The following is a 17,282-nucleotide window of genomic DNA, read 5'->3' as shown; positions in this document are numbered from 1 at the left end:
CCCTCCTAAGCTTCCTCTTCTGTAATACCACACAGCTGATCACAAAGCACTAGGGCTGTTTTCCCGTCTCTTACACATCAGCCTGTGAGGCCCTCAAAGTCGGGGAACTGGGCCCTACTCATCTTCCCACCTCCACCGCCCAGCTCAGTGCCGGGCAAAATGTATACTTAACCACCCAAACTTGGACAAGTTGGGTCAGATCTCAGGGACTCGGTTTTCCTTTCCTCAAAATGGAGCTCTTTACCCCCGCAGGATCTTAGGAGATTGATTAAATAAGGCTCTGCAATATGTTTCCCGCTTACAGTAAGCCACAAACCCGAGTTTGGAAGCCCCAAGCCTAAGATTCTAATTCTGTCTCCGCGTCTAACTACTGTAGATGTGAGGCTCTGAACAAGTCGCTCAATCAAGGTCTGTTTCCTCATCTGTAAAGAGAATGGACCCAGAGATGAACTGCAAGGCCCCACCCTAATTTATGAATGAACGGTTCCCAAAGGGGGTTCCGACTTTCCATGAGTCCCACCGTCCCCCACTCCTCCGACCCACGCGGTACCGGCCGCTTCCTGCTTCCTGACCCCTGCCCCCGCCGCGAGGGAGCGTCTGCACCCACGAGAGTCCCAGGCTGGTCTCTGGGTCCCACCAGGTCTGCTCACCGGCTTCTCCTCGCCTCCCATCTTCCCTGAAGGACTGCTGGCTTTCTCCTCAAACATTGGCGAACGACGAAGCGATCAGAGAACCCGAAAGCGACGGCCTAGAGGAGAAGAGCAAAGAGGCGGGTCGCAGGTGGGCTAGGGCCCGGGAACACTGCGCTTGCGCCACTTGGCCTCCACTGGACCCGCTGATGCAATCGACAGGCGCCCTAACCCCGCCCCCAACTTGCGGCGGAAGGGGCAGCCAATGGATAACGGGGGAAGACGGGCCCTGCCTCCTTTAAGCCAATGGAAAATCTTTTTGGATGACAGAGCCCTTCTAGGAAATCAGGTTGTGGCGGGTGAGGAGGAGCTACAGGCCTACTCTCCGCAGACCTTGGTCTGGACGCTTTTCAGAGTCAAGTCCCCAATGCGCTTGCGTCTTCCTCCCTTCTGCCTTTATGTCCCACAATCATGGACCTTCCCGGACACCGTAGATAATAAGTCGGTCTTGGCATAAACTTCGGCGACCTGGATACCATCTTCGACACTGGAACAAATCCAGGGATGGAGTCCGGGATTTCCTGCGGCTTCGGCGCTTTCTGACCTGGCGCGACTGCCGACTTCTCGGCACTACTCAGGTCTCTGGCTCCCTGTCTGTAGTGGTGAATCGAGCCTTCCTCATGGCAGTCCAGGCTCCCCAAGCCCCGAGTCCTAGTGATCGGGGACAAACCCTTCCTTGAACATTCTTCACTGCTAGCCGCTGCTGATCTGTACTGCCTGGGGGAGCATTTCTATAGCGCCCGCAAAAATACAATAAAGCTCACCCAGGGAAATAACCATGGATTTTCACTCCTAGGTGTGTTTGGAATCGACTGGGCTTTTAAAATTTATGTTAGTAGGCAATTTAAAACAATTACTTATTTGAAATCAGAAGCGCAATGGGCACAACTTCACGTACGTACTCCATCACCACGTTTTGTGGATTTTTCTTTTTAAACATCAGTTCTGTTCTCTACAACTCTCTGCCTTCAGGGAACAAGGGGTTAAGAGAAGCTGCTAGAAACAATGTTACATAGCAGTTAAATATAATTGTTAACCTATAATTTTCTGCATCTAGCAAACTCAGTAATCTTGAGCTCTCTGGTTTTCATTATACTTAGTTAAAATTAAGATACAATTCAGGCAAACGTGTCTAATGAGCATAATTAAATTGTTTTACATTAGAAGGTAAGAGTAGATCCCGTTGATTCTCATTCTAATTTAAATGTGGGGAGTTAGTTTGGTCTATCTAAGCCTATTAAAATTGAATATAACTCCTGGAACATCAAGCACTACTAATAATCTAGTCTCATTATAAACTTTCTTCTAGGTCTAGTTAGTAAATGGGTTTTGACTTCTTTTATAATACAAATTAAGAGGTAATTTTGCAAACCTTGATTGAAAAATTAAGCAAGTTTTGTCTCAACACTAGACATTTATTGAACATCTGCTGTGTGATGGGTTTACATCTTCCAGGTGCTGGCAAAAATACACAAAGTGTGCTTTCGTGAAGTTTTCAATCAAGGAGATAAAATACATTTTTTAAAAACTGTAAACTTGCAAGGTAGGAGGAGAGCTTAAGCTCAGGAGTTCAAGACGAGTCTGGGTAACATAGTGAGACCTCGTGTCTACTAAAAATTAAAAATATATATATATTAGCCAAGCATGGTGATGTGCACCTGTAGTCCCAGCTATTCAGGAGGCTGAGGCGAGGGGATCACTTGAACCTGGGAGATCAAGGCTGCAGTGAGCTATGATCACATCACTGTACTCCAGCCTGGGCAACACAGCAAGACTGTCTCAAATAAATAGATAAAATAAAAAATTAAAAAATTAACTGGGTTTGGTGGTGTGCGCCTGCAGTCCTACCTACTTGGGAGGCTGAGGCAGAAGGACTGCTTGAGTCCAGGAGTTTGAGTCTGTAGTGAGCTATGATTTTGCCACTGCACTCCAGCCTGGGTAATGGAGTAAGACCTCATCTCAAAGAAAAAAGAAAAGAAAACGACTGTTACTGAAATCAAAGTGTCAGCGACAGAGCAGTAAAAAAATATAGATAGATAGATAGATATAGTAAACTTGCTTAGCTCTAAATACACACATAGTGAAAGAACAAGTTGAACCAGTAAGTTCTACCAAGAACTACATGAAACTACCAGCACATACTATTGTAAGTGCCAAGAGGAGAGGTCCCCTTAGCCCTCTGAAGTTTGGCTGAAAATCACTGACATGAGGTAAATTAATAGAAAAAACATACAAATTTACTTAACATGTATATACAGGAAGAATCACAGCATGATTACCCACCCCTCAGAGGGCTTCAGAAACTTGTGTATACAATCCCAGAGACACAGGTTATGGTAGGGAGAAGAGGAATTCTGTTGAGAGGATTACAAGGGAGAAACAGTCCTCATTTAAGGATGGCAAAAAGAAAAAGCAGAAGGCATTTCTAACAGGTTGACTGTGGTGCAGGAACATAGGGGAAGCTGTAACGGAGTTGCTAGTGTGGGAATCTCGCAGAGGTATCCCTGTAGCACAGTGCCCTCTGGTGTTAGGAAGATTTTTTTTTACTATGTGTGTATTTAGAGCTAAGCAAAGATCGCGGGAGCCTCCAGCACATCTCAGACCTAAAGCACAAAACACGGTTATGCAACTTTTGTGTATTTGCCAACAAAAAAGAAACTTCTGATTTATTCTCAGTGTTATAATTTATGCCCACTGTATTAGCCCATTCTCTGCTATGAAGAAATACCTGAGACTGGGTAATTTATAAAGGAAAGATGTCGAATTGACTCACAGTTCTGCGTGGCTGGGGAAGCATCAGGAAATTTACAATCATGGCAGAAGGTACCTCTTCACAGAGCAGCAGGAGAGAGAATGAGTACCAGCAGGGAAAATGCCAGACACTTATAAAACCATTAGATCTCATGAGACTCACTCATTATCACGAGAACAACATGGGGAAACTGCCCCATGATCCAATTACCTCCACCTAGTCCCACCCTTGACACATGGGGATTATGGTGATTACAATTCAAGATGAGATTTTTGGTAGGGACACAGCCAAACTGTATCACCCACTACCCTACATACTTTAAAATTTTTTTACATTAATTTATTATTTTTATTTTTATTTGTAGAGACAGGGTCTTGCTTTGTTGCCTAGCTGGTCTCAAACTCCTGGCCTCAAATGATCCTCTCACCTTGGCCTCTCGTGCTGGGATTACAGGTGTGAACCACCACACTGGCCTCCTACATACTTTTTAGGAAAGTGGTTGTCAATAGCTCTGCCGTGAGAGGTGAATCAAAATTCTGTGATATGCTACAAATAGTGTTACAAATAGTAGAAGTTTGTACATAACCATCTCTCTGTCGGTTCAGGGGCAAAACAGTCTTCTTCATTATCAATCCTTAATTACTCATTTGAATAATTTTTGCTTCTGGTTCCTACAACCTTGGGCTGGATGGTTTTGAAGAAACTAGTCCCTGAGGGAAGAATGCTTCTATCAGGGAGCACAGTCATGGTTCTGATCAGTTGGCCTAAGAGTACACCCTATGTGGGGCTTCACGTACTGCTGCACTCACAGGCAGAATTGGGGGTTGTTTTTCTGGCCAAAGTGATTGATCCTCATTACAAAGGGACAAATGGGTTTCTTCTACCTAAAGGACAACTTTGTCAAGAAGGAGATTTTTTTTGTAGAGACAGGGTCTTGCTTTGTTGGCCAGCTGGTCTCAAACTCCTGGCCTCAAATGATCCTGTCACCTTGGCCTCTCGTGCTGGGATTACAGGTGTAAACCACCACACTGGCCTTGTACATACTTTTTAGGAAAGTGGTTGTCAATAACTCTGCCATGATTGAGATTCACTGAGACATTTTTTAGTACTTCCTTGTCTAATGTTCTGCTGTTGGAAACTCTGGAAACCCAACAAAGACAAGGAAGGAAGGAAGGTTTGGGCTATCCTTCTAGGTAAAGAACCCAGTCTAGCGAGGTCCTGACAAAGGTTAAGGGTAACTTGAATAAGTGCTGGGAGAACAGAGTTATGCAATGTTAGCTACATAATTTGAAGAACTAATGCAAAATAAAAATGTAGGGCTCCTTGTTAATTTCAGTCTATTTACTAGGCACAGTGGAGCAGCAACCAAGTGCAGAGCGCTTCTAAGTATTGAGCCCTGTGTGACTGCCCAGGTTGTACATCCATGGAGCTGGTGCTAGTGCTATGATTGCTAAATTAGCCCTCATGACCAGAAAGAAGTATGGCCTGTAGAAGTTATGTTTTTTGTCACTTTTTCCACTCCCCCAACTTTTCCTTCTATATATATCATATATAAAGAGTACTAGAAGTGGCTAACTTTTTAGTTCTCATGAGGGAGTATGATTGAATCAAGATCACTCCATGATGATACACATTCTAAAGGGACTTCATGTGTCCCTTGTGTTGGAGGCGCACACTTTTCATGTGGATGAAAAGCTATAGAGGATGTTGAAGGGGAAAAGGTGTGGCCTGTACCAATGTACTTCTGGGCCATTGGCCTCCCGTTGCTTCCAGCAGGAGTTGGGAGGGAAGAAAACAAAATCAGGACATGTATACCCCTGGTCCTTCCCTGGGAGGAGGTTGCCTTGGGCTGTTGATGTTTCACAACCAAAGGTCACTGCTGATCTCATAGCAATCACTACACAACACTTCCCTTCTGGGTTCCAGCAAATGCAGGCTACCCTCACCCTGCCTGGCCTAGATGTGGTTACAGATTTCCCACAATTACTATTTGTAGGATCCTGACTCCCTATACTTCTCATCTCTTTTAAATAAACCCTCTTTAAATTACTCTAACTCAAGTGTGCCCTCTGTTCTCTGTTGGAACCCTGTGTGATATAATCATGTTCCTCAGCTATAAAATGGTGATAGAAGTAATAAACCTGATTCTAGAACTTGTTGGGAGGATAAAATGAAAGTACATGTATACAAAGTACTTTGCAAATTCTAAAGGGCTATAAAAGTTAATTATGTTTGAGGGAATGAATGCTCTAGCCAGTTACTCTCTCTGGTTTACTCTAGCTTTATTTGGGATCATTCTGAATAATATCCCTCAATTTGTTTTCATTTTTGTCACATCTCTTCCTTGCTGAGAGCTTTTGCTATGATTTAACTGTGTCCCCTAAAGTTCATATGTTAAAAACTGAATCCCCAATGCAACTGTTGGGACATGGAGTCTAGTAAGAGTTGATTATGTCATGACAGCTCTGCCATCATGAATGGAGTAATGTCATTCTCTTGGGAGTGGGTTAGTTATTATGAGAGTGGGCATGCTATAAAAGTGAGTTTGGCCGCCTCTTGCTCTTTTTCTCTCTTGAGCTCTCTTTCCCTTCTACTTTCCACCATAGGATGATGCAGCAAGACAGCTTTCACTGGGTATAGGCCCCTTGACCTTGGACTTCCCAGCCTCCAGAATTTAAGAAAGAAGTTAATTCTCTTTGTAAATCTCCTAGCTATGGTATTCTGTTACAGCAATACAAAATGGACTAAGACAGATTTAAAATAGCTTTGAGAGGCCTAGCATATGAGGAATACATTCTGGATAGCTTTTAGGAGGTTCTGAACCTCATCTCCAAAGGGTATACTTACCTCCAAAGTAAGTTGTTAAATGTGTAGAATTGTGCATTTGCCTCTGGCGTTCCTCCCTTCTCATTTCTTTGCAGAGTATCTGTGCCATTCCCTGAAGGTACTCTAGGACCTCACACTTTTCTTCATCCTACCTCCCTCTATAAAAAACAGTTTCCAGGAAGGGCTGTGAGTTCATCTTCACTAAATAAATGGCTGCTAGACTTTGATATGTGGCCTTACTCAGATATCAAAAGTGTTGTCTGAACCAGGATTTTTCACAACCTCAGCACTATTGAAATTTTGGGGCTAAATAATTACTTGTTGAGAGAAGCCACTGTTCTGTGTACTATAAGTGCTTAGCAGGATCCCTGGCCTCTACCCACTGAATATCAATAGCACTCTTCTCCCAGTTGTCATGACCAAAAATGCTTTCAGACATTGCCAAATGTCCCATGGGGCAAAATTACAGTTAGGAATACTGGTCTAAAAAATGAAAACCCATCTGTACAACCTTTTGGGCATCATCAAATCAAAAATAAAAATGCATATAAAGGCAGTAACTGGAAAGTCTTTCTAAAAATACAGAACTTGAGTGCTTGCTGGTAAAGAATCGCCTAGTTCTCTGAGTTGTATAGTCTGAGAGTTTTTCCTCCAAACAAATCTGTACATATCCATGTTGTTTCTGAGTACTTCCCACCCAATAATTCAATTATGGTGACATGTGATTATGAATAAAAACATTTTTTCAAGTCCTGTTTCATATAGCAATATATGAGTAATTTATGTATACCTAAAAAATATTCTGAATATTAGCTGAAGTTCTTCAAAGAAACAAAATCATCTATCTACTATCTATCTATCTATCTATCTATCTATCTATCTATCTATCTGCCATCTATCTATCTACCAACCTACCTACCTACCTATCTGAAGAGAGAGAAAGAGGGGAGGAGAGAGACAGACACAGAGACAGATAAAGAGACAGAGAGATTTCTTAGAAGGAATTGGTTCACATGATTATAGAGGCTAAGAAGGCCCAAGTTCCACAGTTGGAAAGCTGGAGATCCAGGAGAGCCCGTGGTGTAAGTTCCAGTCCAAAAGCCAGCAGGCTGAAGATTCAGGAAGAGCCCATTTTTCAGTCAAGTTTGAAGGCACAATGTTCCAACTCAAGCAATCAGGCAGGAGGAGTTCCTATTACTCAGCCTTTTTGTTCTACCCAAGTCTTTAATTGTTGGATGAAGCCCACCTGCATTGAGGAAGGCACTCTTCTTTACTCATTCCACCCATTCAAATGTTCATCTCATCCAGAAAACCTCACAGATACAAGCAGAATAATCCTTAACCAAATGTCTGGGCACCCATGGTCCAGTCAAGTTGACATGTAAATTAATTATAATATCTTCCCATTGACTATTTTAAATTATCTCTCAAGAACTGAGTTTGGAAATGTTGATACCAGTATTTCAATCTGAGACACTATGCTAGTTCAAGGATACATATAGCCAGCTGCATTTTTCAATGAGAAGCATCTTGGAAGCTTAATAAAATTGGAGTCCTCTGCTGGTACAACCTACTTAGGAGCCAACAAGACCATGGTGCCACATTCATGCTTTCCCCTAGCCATCATAAGCCCCTATTTCTATCAATTAGATATAAACAGAAATCCAATTAATAAGATATAATAGTTACAGTATGTGCTAAACGGAGGTAGAAGAGAGGCTCCAAAATGCAATGACAGTAAGCTAGATGTTTACTTATTTTTCTGTTACAATCATGTAGGGACCCAAGTTCCTTCTATCTTTTTGCTCTAGTGCGGTAGTTGGCAAACTTTTTCTGAAAACACCAGATAGGAAACATTTAAGGCTTGCAGCCCAACATGATCTTTGTTGCAATTACTTAAGTTCTCTGTCATTGTGGTGCAAAGGCAGCTATATATACTTTCTAAACAAATGGACATAGCTGTGTTCCAATAAAACTTTATTTACAAAACCAAGTGACTGGTCTATGGGTGATAATTTGTTAACCCTTTCTCTAGAGAGTTCTCATCTGCATGGTTGTACTTGGGTTGCTGGCACTTCTGCATTTCAATTTGCAAAAAAAGAGTGGAATTGCTTATTCCAAGTGTTTTAAGGCCCAGACACAGAAGTGGCACATAGTTACTTCTACTCATATCTCACTGGTCCAAACTGAGTTGCATAGCTTCTAGGGAGGCTGAGGAATCTGGCCTCTAGCTAGAGAGTCATGTACCTCACTTAATTTCTGTTACTGAGGGGAAGAAAATATTTTGGCGGAAAATTAGTAACTACTGCCACATGACACCAACCACTTGGGATAATTCTGCAAATTACATGATTCTCTATCTTTTTAATTTAATTTAATTTTAAGTTCTGGGATACATGTGCAGGAGTGCAGGTTTGTTACATAGGTAAACATGTGCCATGGTGGTTTCCTGGACCTATCAACCCATCACTGAGGTATTAAGCCCCACATGCATTAGCTATTTATCTTGATGCTCTCCCTCCCCGCCACCCCCGACAGACCCCAGTGGGTGTTGTTCCCCTCCCTGTGTCCATGTGTTCTCATTGTTCGACTCACACTTATAAGTGAGAACATGTGGTGTTTGGTTTTCTGTCCTTGCATTAGTTTGCTGAGGATAATGACTTCCAGCTTCATCCACGTCCTTGCAGAGGACATGATCTCATTCCTTTTTATGACTGCATAGTACTCCATGGTGTATGTGTGCCACATTTTCTTTATCCAGTCTATCATTGATGGGCATTTGGGTTGATTCAATGTCTTCGCTATTGTGAATAGTGCTGCAGTGAACATATGCATGAATGTATCTTTATAATGGAATTTTTTAATACTCCTTTTGGTATATACCCAGTAATGGGATTGCTGGGTCAAATGGTATTTCTGGTTCTAAGTCTCTGAGGAATCGTCACACTGTCTTCCACGATGGTTGAACTAATGTACATTCCCACCAACAGTGTAAAAGCATTCCTATTTCTCTACAGCCTCATCAGCATCTGTTATTTCTTGACTTTTTAATAATTGCCATTCTGACTGGTGTGAGATGATATCTCATTGTGGCTTTGATTTATACTTCTCTAATGGTCAGGGATGTTGGGATTTTTTTTTTTTTTTAATGTTTGTTGGCCACATAAATGAGAAGTGCCTGCTTATGTCCTTTGCCCAATTTTAATGGGTTGTGGGTTTTTTGTGTGTGTGTGTGTTTTTTTTGACAGAGTCTCACTCTGTCACCCAGGTTGGAGTACAGTGGCACAGTCTCCACTCACTGCAAGCTTTGCTTCCCAGGTTCATGCCATTCTCCTGCCTCAGCCTCCTGAGTAGCTGGGACTACAGGCGCCCGCCACCACACCTGGCTAATTTTTATTTTATTTTATTTTTATTAGAGACAGGTTTTTACCATGTTAGCCAGGATGGTCTCGATCTCCTGACCTCGTGATCCACCCGCCTTGGCCTCCCAAAGTACTGGGATTACAAGCGTGAGCCACCGCGCCTAGCCCATGCCTGGCCTTTTAATGTTTTTGTTTGTTTGTTTGTTTTTTGTTTTTTTTTTAAATAAATTTTTTTAAGTTCCTTAATCCTAAGCAAAAAGAACAAGGCAGGAAACATCATGCTGCCCAACTTCAAACTATACTAAAATGCTACAATAACCAAAACAGCAAGGCCCTGGTATAAAAACAGACACATAGACCAACAGAACAGAGAGTTCAGAAATAAGACCACACATCTACAACCATCTGATCTTCAACAAACCTGACAAAAACAAGCAATGGGGAAAGAATTCTCTGTTTAATAAATGGTGCTGGAAAAACTGGCTAGCCATATGTAGAAAACAGAAACTGGACCCCTTCCTTACACCTATACAAAGATTAACTCAAGATGGATTAAAGACTTAAATGTGAAACCCAAAACTATAAAAACCCTAGAAGAAAATCTAGGCAATACCATACAGGACATAGGCACAGACAAAGATTTCATGACAAAAACATCAAAAGAAATTGCAACAAAAGCAAAGATTCTCTCTCTTACTGCAGATAGTGTGTTTTTAGTGTGTTTAGTTAGGAGTTTTTTTTTCCCCCTTAGGAAATAACTCTTATAAACTATTTTCTCAGAATGTAATGCATAATCTGGATAGTATATACAACTTAGACTTTATATTCCTGAAGAATATATCTACTAATGCCTACTTTGTTTTAGGGTGTTCTGTGATTTGTGCCTTTAGAGAGTTTACAGTATGCTTGAAGAAATAAAATATCCCAACATAAAGATTAGCAATATAGGGGATATATTATAACACATATAAAAATTGACTCAAGGTAGATTAAATACTTAAATGTAAAACTTAAAAGTATAAAATCCTTGGAAGATAACTTAGGAAATACTATTCTGGACATAGGACTTGTCAAAGATTTCATGACAAAGATGCCAAAAACAATTGCAACAAAAACAAAAAAAGTTGACAAATGGAATCTAATTAAACTAAAGGTATTCTGCACAGCAAAATAAACTTATCAACAGAGTAAACAGGCAACTTGCAGAATTGGAGAAAATACTTGCAAACTATGCATCTGACAAAGGTTTAATGTCCAAAATCAATAAGGAACTTAAACAAATTTGCAAGCCAAACCCCAACAACCTCATTAAAAAGTGAGCAAAGGACATGAACACTTTTCCAAAGAAGAGATACATGCAATCGATAAGCATATGAAAAAATGCTCAACATCACTAATAATTAGAGGAATGTAAATCAAAACCACCATAAGACACTATCTCATACCAGTAAGAATGGCTAATATTAAAAAAATTTAAAAAAACAGATTCTGGCAAGGTTGTGGATAAAAGGGAACGCTTATACACTGCTGGTGGGGATGTAAATTAGTTCAGCCATTGTGGAAAGCAGTGTGGTGATTTCTTAACACTCTAAAAACAGAAGTACCATTGAACCTAGGAATTTCATTATCGGGTATACACCCAAAGGAATATAAATCATTCTACCATAAAGACACATGCATGGTATGTTCATTGCAGCACTATCCACAATAGCAAAGATAGAATCAACCTAAATGCCCATCAATAGTAGACTAGATAAAGAAAATGTGGTACCTATACACCATGGAATACTATGCAGTCACAAAAAATAATGAGATCATATATTTTGTGACAACATGGATGGAGCTGGAGGCCATTATCCTAAGCAAACTGATGCAGGAACAGAAAACTGAATACGCATGTTCTCACTTATAAATGGGGCCCAAACAATGAGAACACATGGATCCACTAGGATAAGAACAACAGACACTGTGGCCTACTTGAAGGTAGAGGGTAAGAAGAGGGAGAGGATCAGAAAAGTACCCATAAGGTACTGTGCTTATTACTCAGGTAACAACATTACCTGTGTGCTAAACCCCCAAAACACACAGTTTGCCTATATAACGAATCTGCACATGTACTCCTGAACCTAAAATTAAAGATAAAAAAAAGATTGAAACAAGACAGCAATACATTTTCAATAGCTGAATCAGATGCTGCAATATAAGCATTAAGAGAAAGAGGAAGACATAATTGATATCTCATATTTGGATATGATTTCCTATTTTCAAGCTGAGTTGATAAAACTGCCTTGTTTTGCATGGAAATAGTTGGGAACTGAAAGACTTGTCCTCAAAAAATTGTTTTTTTGAGTCATATATTTTAATTATTACTATTATTTTTGAGACAAGAGTCTTGCTCTGTCACCTAGGCTGGAGTGCAGTGGCATGATCTCAGCTCACTGCAACCTCCGCCTCCCAGGTAAGCAGTTCTCCTGCCTCAGCTTTCCAAGTAGCTGGAATTACAGGCACGCGCCACCATGTCCAGCTATTTTTTTTTTTTTCTAAGTAGAGTCGGGGTTTCACCATATTGGTCAGGTTGGTCTCAAACTCCTGACCTCAAGTATCCAGCTACCTTGGCCTCCCAAAGTGCTGGGATTACAAGCATGAGCCACCGCACGCAGCCTTTCAGTGATATATTTTAATATTATCAGCACTTGATTTCAAGAGACAGAAACCCACTCAAGCAAGTTTAAACAAACAAAAAATGGCATGGCCAGATTCAGAGGCTTTAATGATGAATTCAGTCTGTATCTCTGCTTCCCTTCATGTGCTAGCTTCAATTTTACGAAAGTGATTTCCATGTGCCAGGAAAAAAAAGGGCCACTAATTTTTCTGTTTTATCTTTACATCTTTACAGCTCAAGATCCCAGAGGAAGAGGAGCCATCTTTCCCAGTGACTTTAGCAGAAAAGTCCCTGAGTCAGTCACTGTGCCCACTGGAAGACAAATGGAGACTCACCAAGCTTTGGTCATGAACTCACTGGGACTGCAAGAGACTGGGTCAGCCCCACCAAAATAATGCAGAAGGGAAATACATGGTTTTTCAAAGGAAAGGTGGGAAAAACCAGTCCGATAAATGTGTTTTCCTTTTGGTCACACATATCATATACAATATGTGCTCATTTTATAAAATTACCGTCCACTACATTTTAAAAAGGATATATTGACAATGTACTATTAATTCTTGCTTTATAGAGATGATAGATAGATGATAGATAATAGATTAGATGATAGAGATAGATTAGATAGATAGATAGATAGATAGATAGATAGATAGATAGATAGATAAGGACATCAGTGATAGGGTCAATATAGGCCTGGGTGCTGGAGCTACAAAGATGAGTGAGGCCTGGGGTTTCTCACCTCATGAAACTTAGGGGAAAACTTAAATAAATAAGTAAACAAACATTACAAAACAGTGTAATTATCACTAACAGATTTGATATCAGAAAATACTTTTGCACAAAGGAATAAAATTCTTTAAAGTATTATTTCTTTCCTTGTTTGGCTTTTGAGGGTACAAATGTAAATGACAAATATGCTGGATTGGGAGTCAGTAGGCTTTGGGCAACCTCTACCTCTGTGACCTTAAGCATGGACAAAAATGACCACTTTGGTTCTCAGTTTTCACTCGTGGAAAATGAGAAGGTTGAAGTATATGATCCCCTAGATTCCTCTAAGTTAAAAATTCTGAATATTTGCATGCATGAGATTATAGTAATCAATGGTGACTTCCTTGGAATTCTTCATACGTCAGGATGTATATAAACTGAAAAGCCACTAGATGTCACGCTTGTCACAGATTTTTGCTATTCAAGTTTTTTTTTTTTTTTTTTTTTTTTGGTAAATATCAAGATCTGGGAGTTGAGCAGGACTTTAAAAACTGTATTTGTTCAATCATGACTGTTAATTAAAAAAAAAAAAAACTATTTGGATTAGATAGATCAAATTACTTAGCTAAATTCAAACAGCTAGCTAGCATTAATACCAGACCTCCTGATTTCTATTCCAATGGAGCCGTCTCTTTTTAAAATGAATGATGTTTGAAATGATGTTTTTACATCAGCTATCAACTTTGGTAATGATAATTTTTTCTTTTTCTTCTTGAGCTATCACTCAAAGTAATTTGGGGAACCAATTGTTCAAAAATTCTGTGATTCAATATAATATCAATAACAATAGATAAAAAGTAGTTATTACTCATAGATTACTAGACTGCCTTGAAACCCTGTTTGAAGATAATTTACAGGATGATGTAAGAAATTGAGTAGATGTGAATAAAAGTGGAAATTAAAGTTCACACACACCTAGCTTATCTGAATTTCGGACTTTGAGAATTTCAGGTTTTCTTTTCTTAAGATGGCCCTGGATGGAAAATAAGTTTTTTTAAAACAGCTTTCTTTGAGAAGTGAAATAACTTTTAGGTTTCTGAACCAAACTAATTAACATTAATTTTTATGTAATCCCTTGAACTTTATCTAACATGCAGTTTTTAATAAACGTGGTTCTCTAATTTATGATTCCTAATACTTAGTTGTGCAAGAGGATTTGAGACAGAAACAGGGCTGTAAGAGGCAGAATTGCAGCAGATAGCCTGATGAGAGGGGAGGATTGCTAGACTCCAAGAAACAAAACTAATCTACATCATTGCAAAATAGCAGATGTTTCTAATTACAACCTTGTGTCTTCAAGAACCGGTTAAATTATATCGACAGTCCTTTGTGACATAAAGCTTTTTGAGAAGGATTTTCTACAAAATGGTCAAAATGAAGCCTTGGTGTCCAAAATCAGTTAAATATTGCTTATATAGGGAAGTCATTTGTGTAATTCTTATAACTGTGAAGTTACAATAAATCCTTTTTCCAGAGTGAGGGTAATGTTGGATTATGGATATAAATAGTGAGCCTGTTAATACTGGCTCTGCTGCCTCAGTAAACTGAGAAGAATAATACTACTGCACAGAGGTGATGTGGGATATTTGAAGGAGTTGTGGAAAATGGAAAGTCCTATATAGTTGTAAGCTATCAAGATGATGACAGTTAGAAAACATGAATGGCTACATTCTCCCAAGAAAAGCTCTCCCTGTGGAGATGAGCTACAGAAACTGGAAGAGCTCAACATTAAAGAACTAGAAGAACATATGGGAAGGCCAGAGGTTAACTTCTCTGTGGATGATGAGGTAGCTGGACTGATCTACTTTCCAAAAGTTAAGAAGTGATCACAGAGATTCTTCCAGGGATGAGAAAATGGGACCACTCTCTGAATCAATACTGAGATATGATGTGTCATGAATGCAGGTAAAACCACGGCTGTCCAAATAGGATGGAGCTTTGCGACCGCAAGGGACCAGCTGTTGCATTCGCTCTCCCCATCTTTGTTCTGCTTTCCCTGCTCACTTCTAAAATGAGGGAAAGCCAGGATCTGTGTAATATCTTTCTTGAGCTATTTTCAGTTGTATTTTATATCTATTCCTGGGTTGGAAAATTGAGGCCTTCTGCTGTTTTTCCTGTTTTCTGTGGTCAGGCTTCAGTATTTTTCTACCTCTTTTTAAATCCCCTTGATGAACTTATACTTAAAAAACAAAAGTTGCTTGTTGCAGGAATATTCCAGTTGGTTTCAGAGAGGGAGCAAGACAAGTTGGATATCACGTGCCCATATCTCTCACGTGTGTGCTAACTGAATTTCTACATGCCCTCAAATCACCTCATGTTTTGCAAAATTGTTATGTTGGAATCAGCAAACAGTTAGAAAATGTGCTATATTTCAGTGTGGCAATTTTATATTCTCTTGTCTATTACTGAAACAAATTATTTCCCACACATTTTGATCACATTATAGTGGTGCTAGTCACATTGTTGTGTTAAGGTGGCCTGAGCATTCCCACGATAAATTTTGTTTGTCAAGCTCTTGTAACTTGGCTACAAAACTCTACCTCGAGTTCAAGACTTGCTTTAATCCCAGAGCCATCTAGGAAAGAAAATAAATTTATCTTAAGTTGGATACAATGTTAGCAATAAAATAATTAACAGTGTAAACCTCCTCCCATTGCTCAAATCTTGTTGCTATTTTTCAACAACTCCAATCCCGAAAACATCATTTTTTGAATTTAATAAATTCTCTCATTCTGTATGAAATTTCATATAATTTGGAAGTTCATCTTTAGGTCAGAGAAGGATATTTTATCTCTGCAAATAAACCAATTAAATATCTGGGTGAGAAAATTCTATTTTTTTAAAGTTTCTTATTTTTAACTAAGTCGTTTCCTAAGGGTTACACAATGGAAGGACAGAGAGGGCCGCCAAGAGCCCTGGAGGCACCATTTGTTCTGATGCTGTCTTTTATCAATTTAAGAAATAAAGCCACAGAAATCCTGCTTCACTTGCCTTTCCTCTCTTGAGTTGATTATTATTATTCTTTTTCCTTTCTAAAGTTTTAGTTCAAATTCTTGTTATTTTGATAGAAAGGGAGTTCTGGTGATAAAAGTGCATAGAAAAGTGCATAAAAAGTGCATAGCTACAGATCAAATTCACTTTGTAAAAATGTCTCTTTAGAGATTATCAGTAAGTGAGCCAAGGTGCTGTAGAAGTGAAATGCTTTCTCGGTTGAACTGTCTTTCTACATAAGTTTAATTTTTGAACTGCCAATTTGTCTGCACGCCTCCATTTTTTACTTACCCACTTGATGATAACTTGGGTGACCCTGAGGCTTTTGTTAAACTTACATTCAGAGACCAAGGCTCCAATCAGGGACTCACTCGGCTCCACTGGGGTTGTTTCCTACTCTCACGGACTTCAAAGAAAACGGAGCCCGGAGAAAGATAGCACATTGGGGTTATCTGAGCCAATTTTTAAAAAATCAAGAATATCATGCAATATACCCAGGTAACACATCTGCACCTGTACCCCCCTGAATCTAATATAGAAGTTGAATTAAAAAAAAAAATGTCCGGGTGCAGTGGCTCACGCCTGTAATCCTAGCACTTTGGGAGGCCAAGGCGGGCGAATCACGAGGTCAGGAGATCGAGACCATCCTGGCTAACAAGGTGAAACCCCGTCTCTATTAAAATTACTATATATATATTATCCGGGCGTTGTGGCGGGTGCCTGTAGTCCCAGCTACTCGGGAGGCTGAGAGAACCCTGTAAGCGGAGCTTGCGGTGAGCTGAGATCGCGCCACTGCACTCCAGCCTGGGCGACAGTGCGAGACTCCTTCTCAAAAAAAAAAAGAATATTTTGGGGTAGGGTTCTTGGGAAGAACCAAACTATGCACAACTTCTAATCACCTTCAAAACCTTTAATGAGAAAGTTTCATTTTAGTAAGTTCCATCTGAATTGAATGCCAATCAGTTGGAAAAATAGCAGATGTGTTATGAGACCTCTAAGCTAAATGTGCTTCCTGAAAAAATGCCCACATTCGAGGCTCTGTAAATGTAGTAAGGAATACGCAGTGAGAAGAGCAGAAGAGAAGCCCTGTCTTCACCTTGTTGGGTCATTCTTATTAAGTTGCTATATTTCTCTGAAAAACAGTTTGTGAAAGTTTCTCTCTACATAAAATAAGAAAAGGAAGCTATCATAATAATATTTTTAAAAAATTGTTTAATACAGGGACTGGCAAA

The 17,282-nt window shown here is 39.9% G+C and overlaps 1 protein-coding gene and 1 long non-coding RNA gene across 2 annotated transcripts in view; one reads left to right on the top strand and one right to left on the bottom strand.

The window, feature by feature from the left end:
- TARS1 (threonyl-tRNA synthetase 1) overlaps window positions 1-849 on the bottom strand; it is a 37,829-nt gene extending 36,980 nt beyond the window's left edge. Inside the window, exon 1 of the mRNA XM_005556660.5 lies at window positions 651-849. Coding sequence (XP_005556717.3) covers window positions 651-707 — 57 coding nt within the window. The 5' untranslated portion in view covers window positions 708-849. The remainder of the gene's footprint in view (window positions 1-650) is intronic.
- A 284-nt stretch (window positions 850-1,133) lies between these two features.
- On the top strand, window positions 1,134-13,158 carry LOC107129920 (uncharacterized). The gene is made up of 2 exons (XR_006698677.3): window positions 1,134-1,583; window positions 12,526-13,158. It is a non-coding gene; the product is annotated as an uncharacterized lncRNA (long non-coding RNA).
- The last annotated feature ends 4,124 nt before the right edge of the window (window positions 13,159-17,282 follow it).

Source organism: Macaca fascicularis, chromosome 6 (assembly GCF_037993035.2).
Source record: "Macaca fascicularis isolate 582-1 chromosome 6, T2T-MFA8v1.1".
NCBI classification, from domain to species: domain Eukaryota; kingdom Metazoa; phylum Chordata; class Mammalia; order Primates; family Cercopithecidae; genus Macaca; species Macaca fascicularis.
The sequence above is the reverse complement of the archived record's forward strand: the minus strand, read 5'-3'. Positions and strand labels throughout refer to the sequence as shown.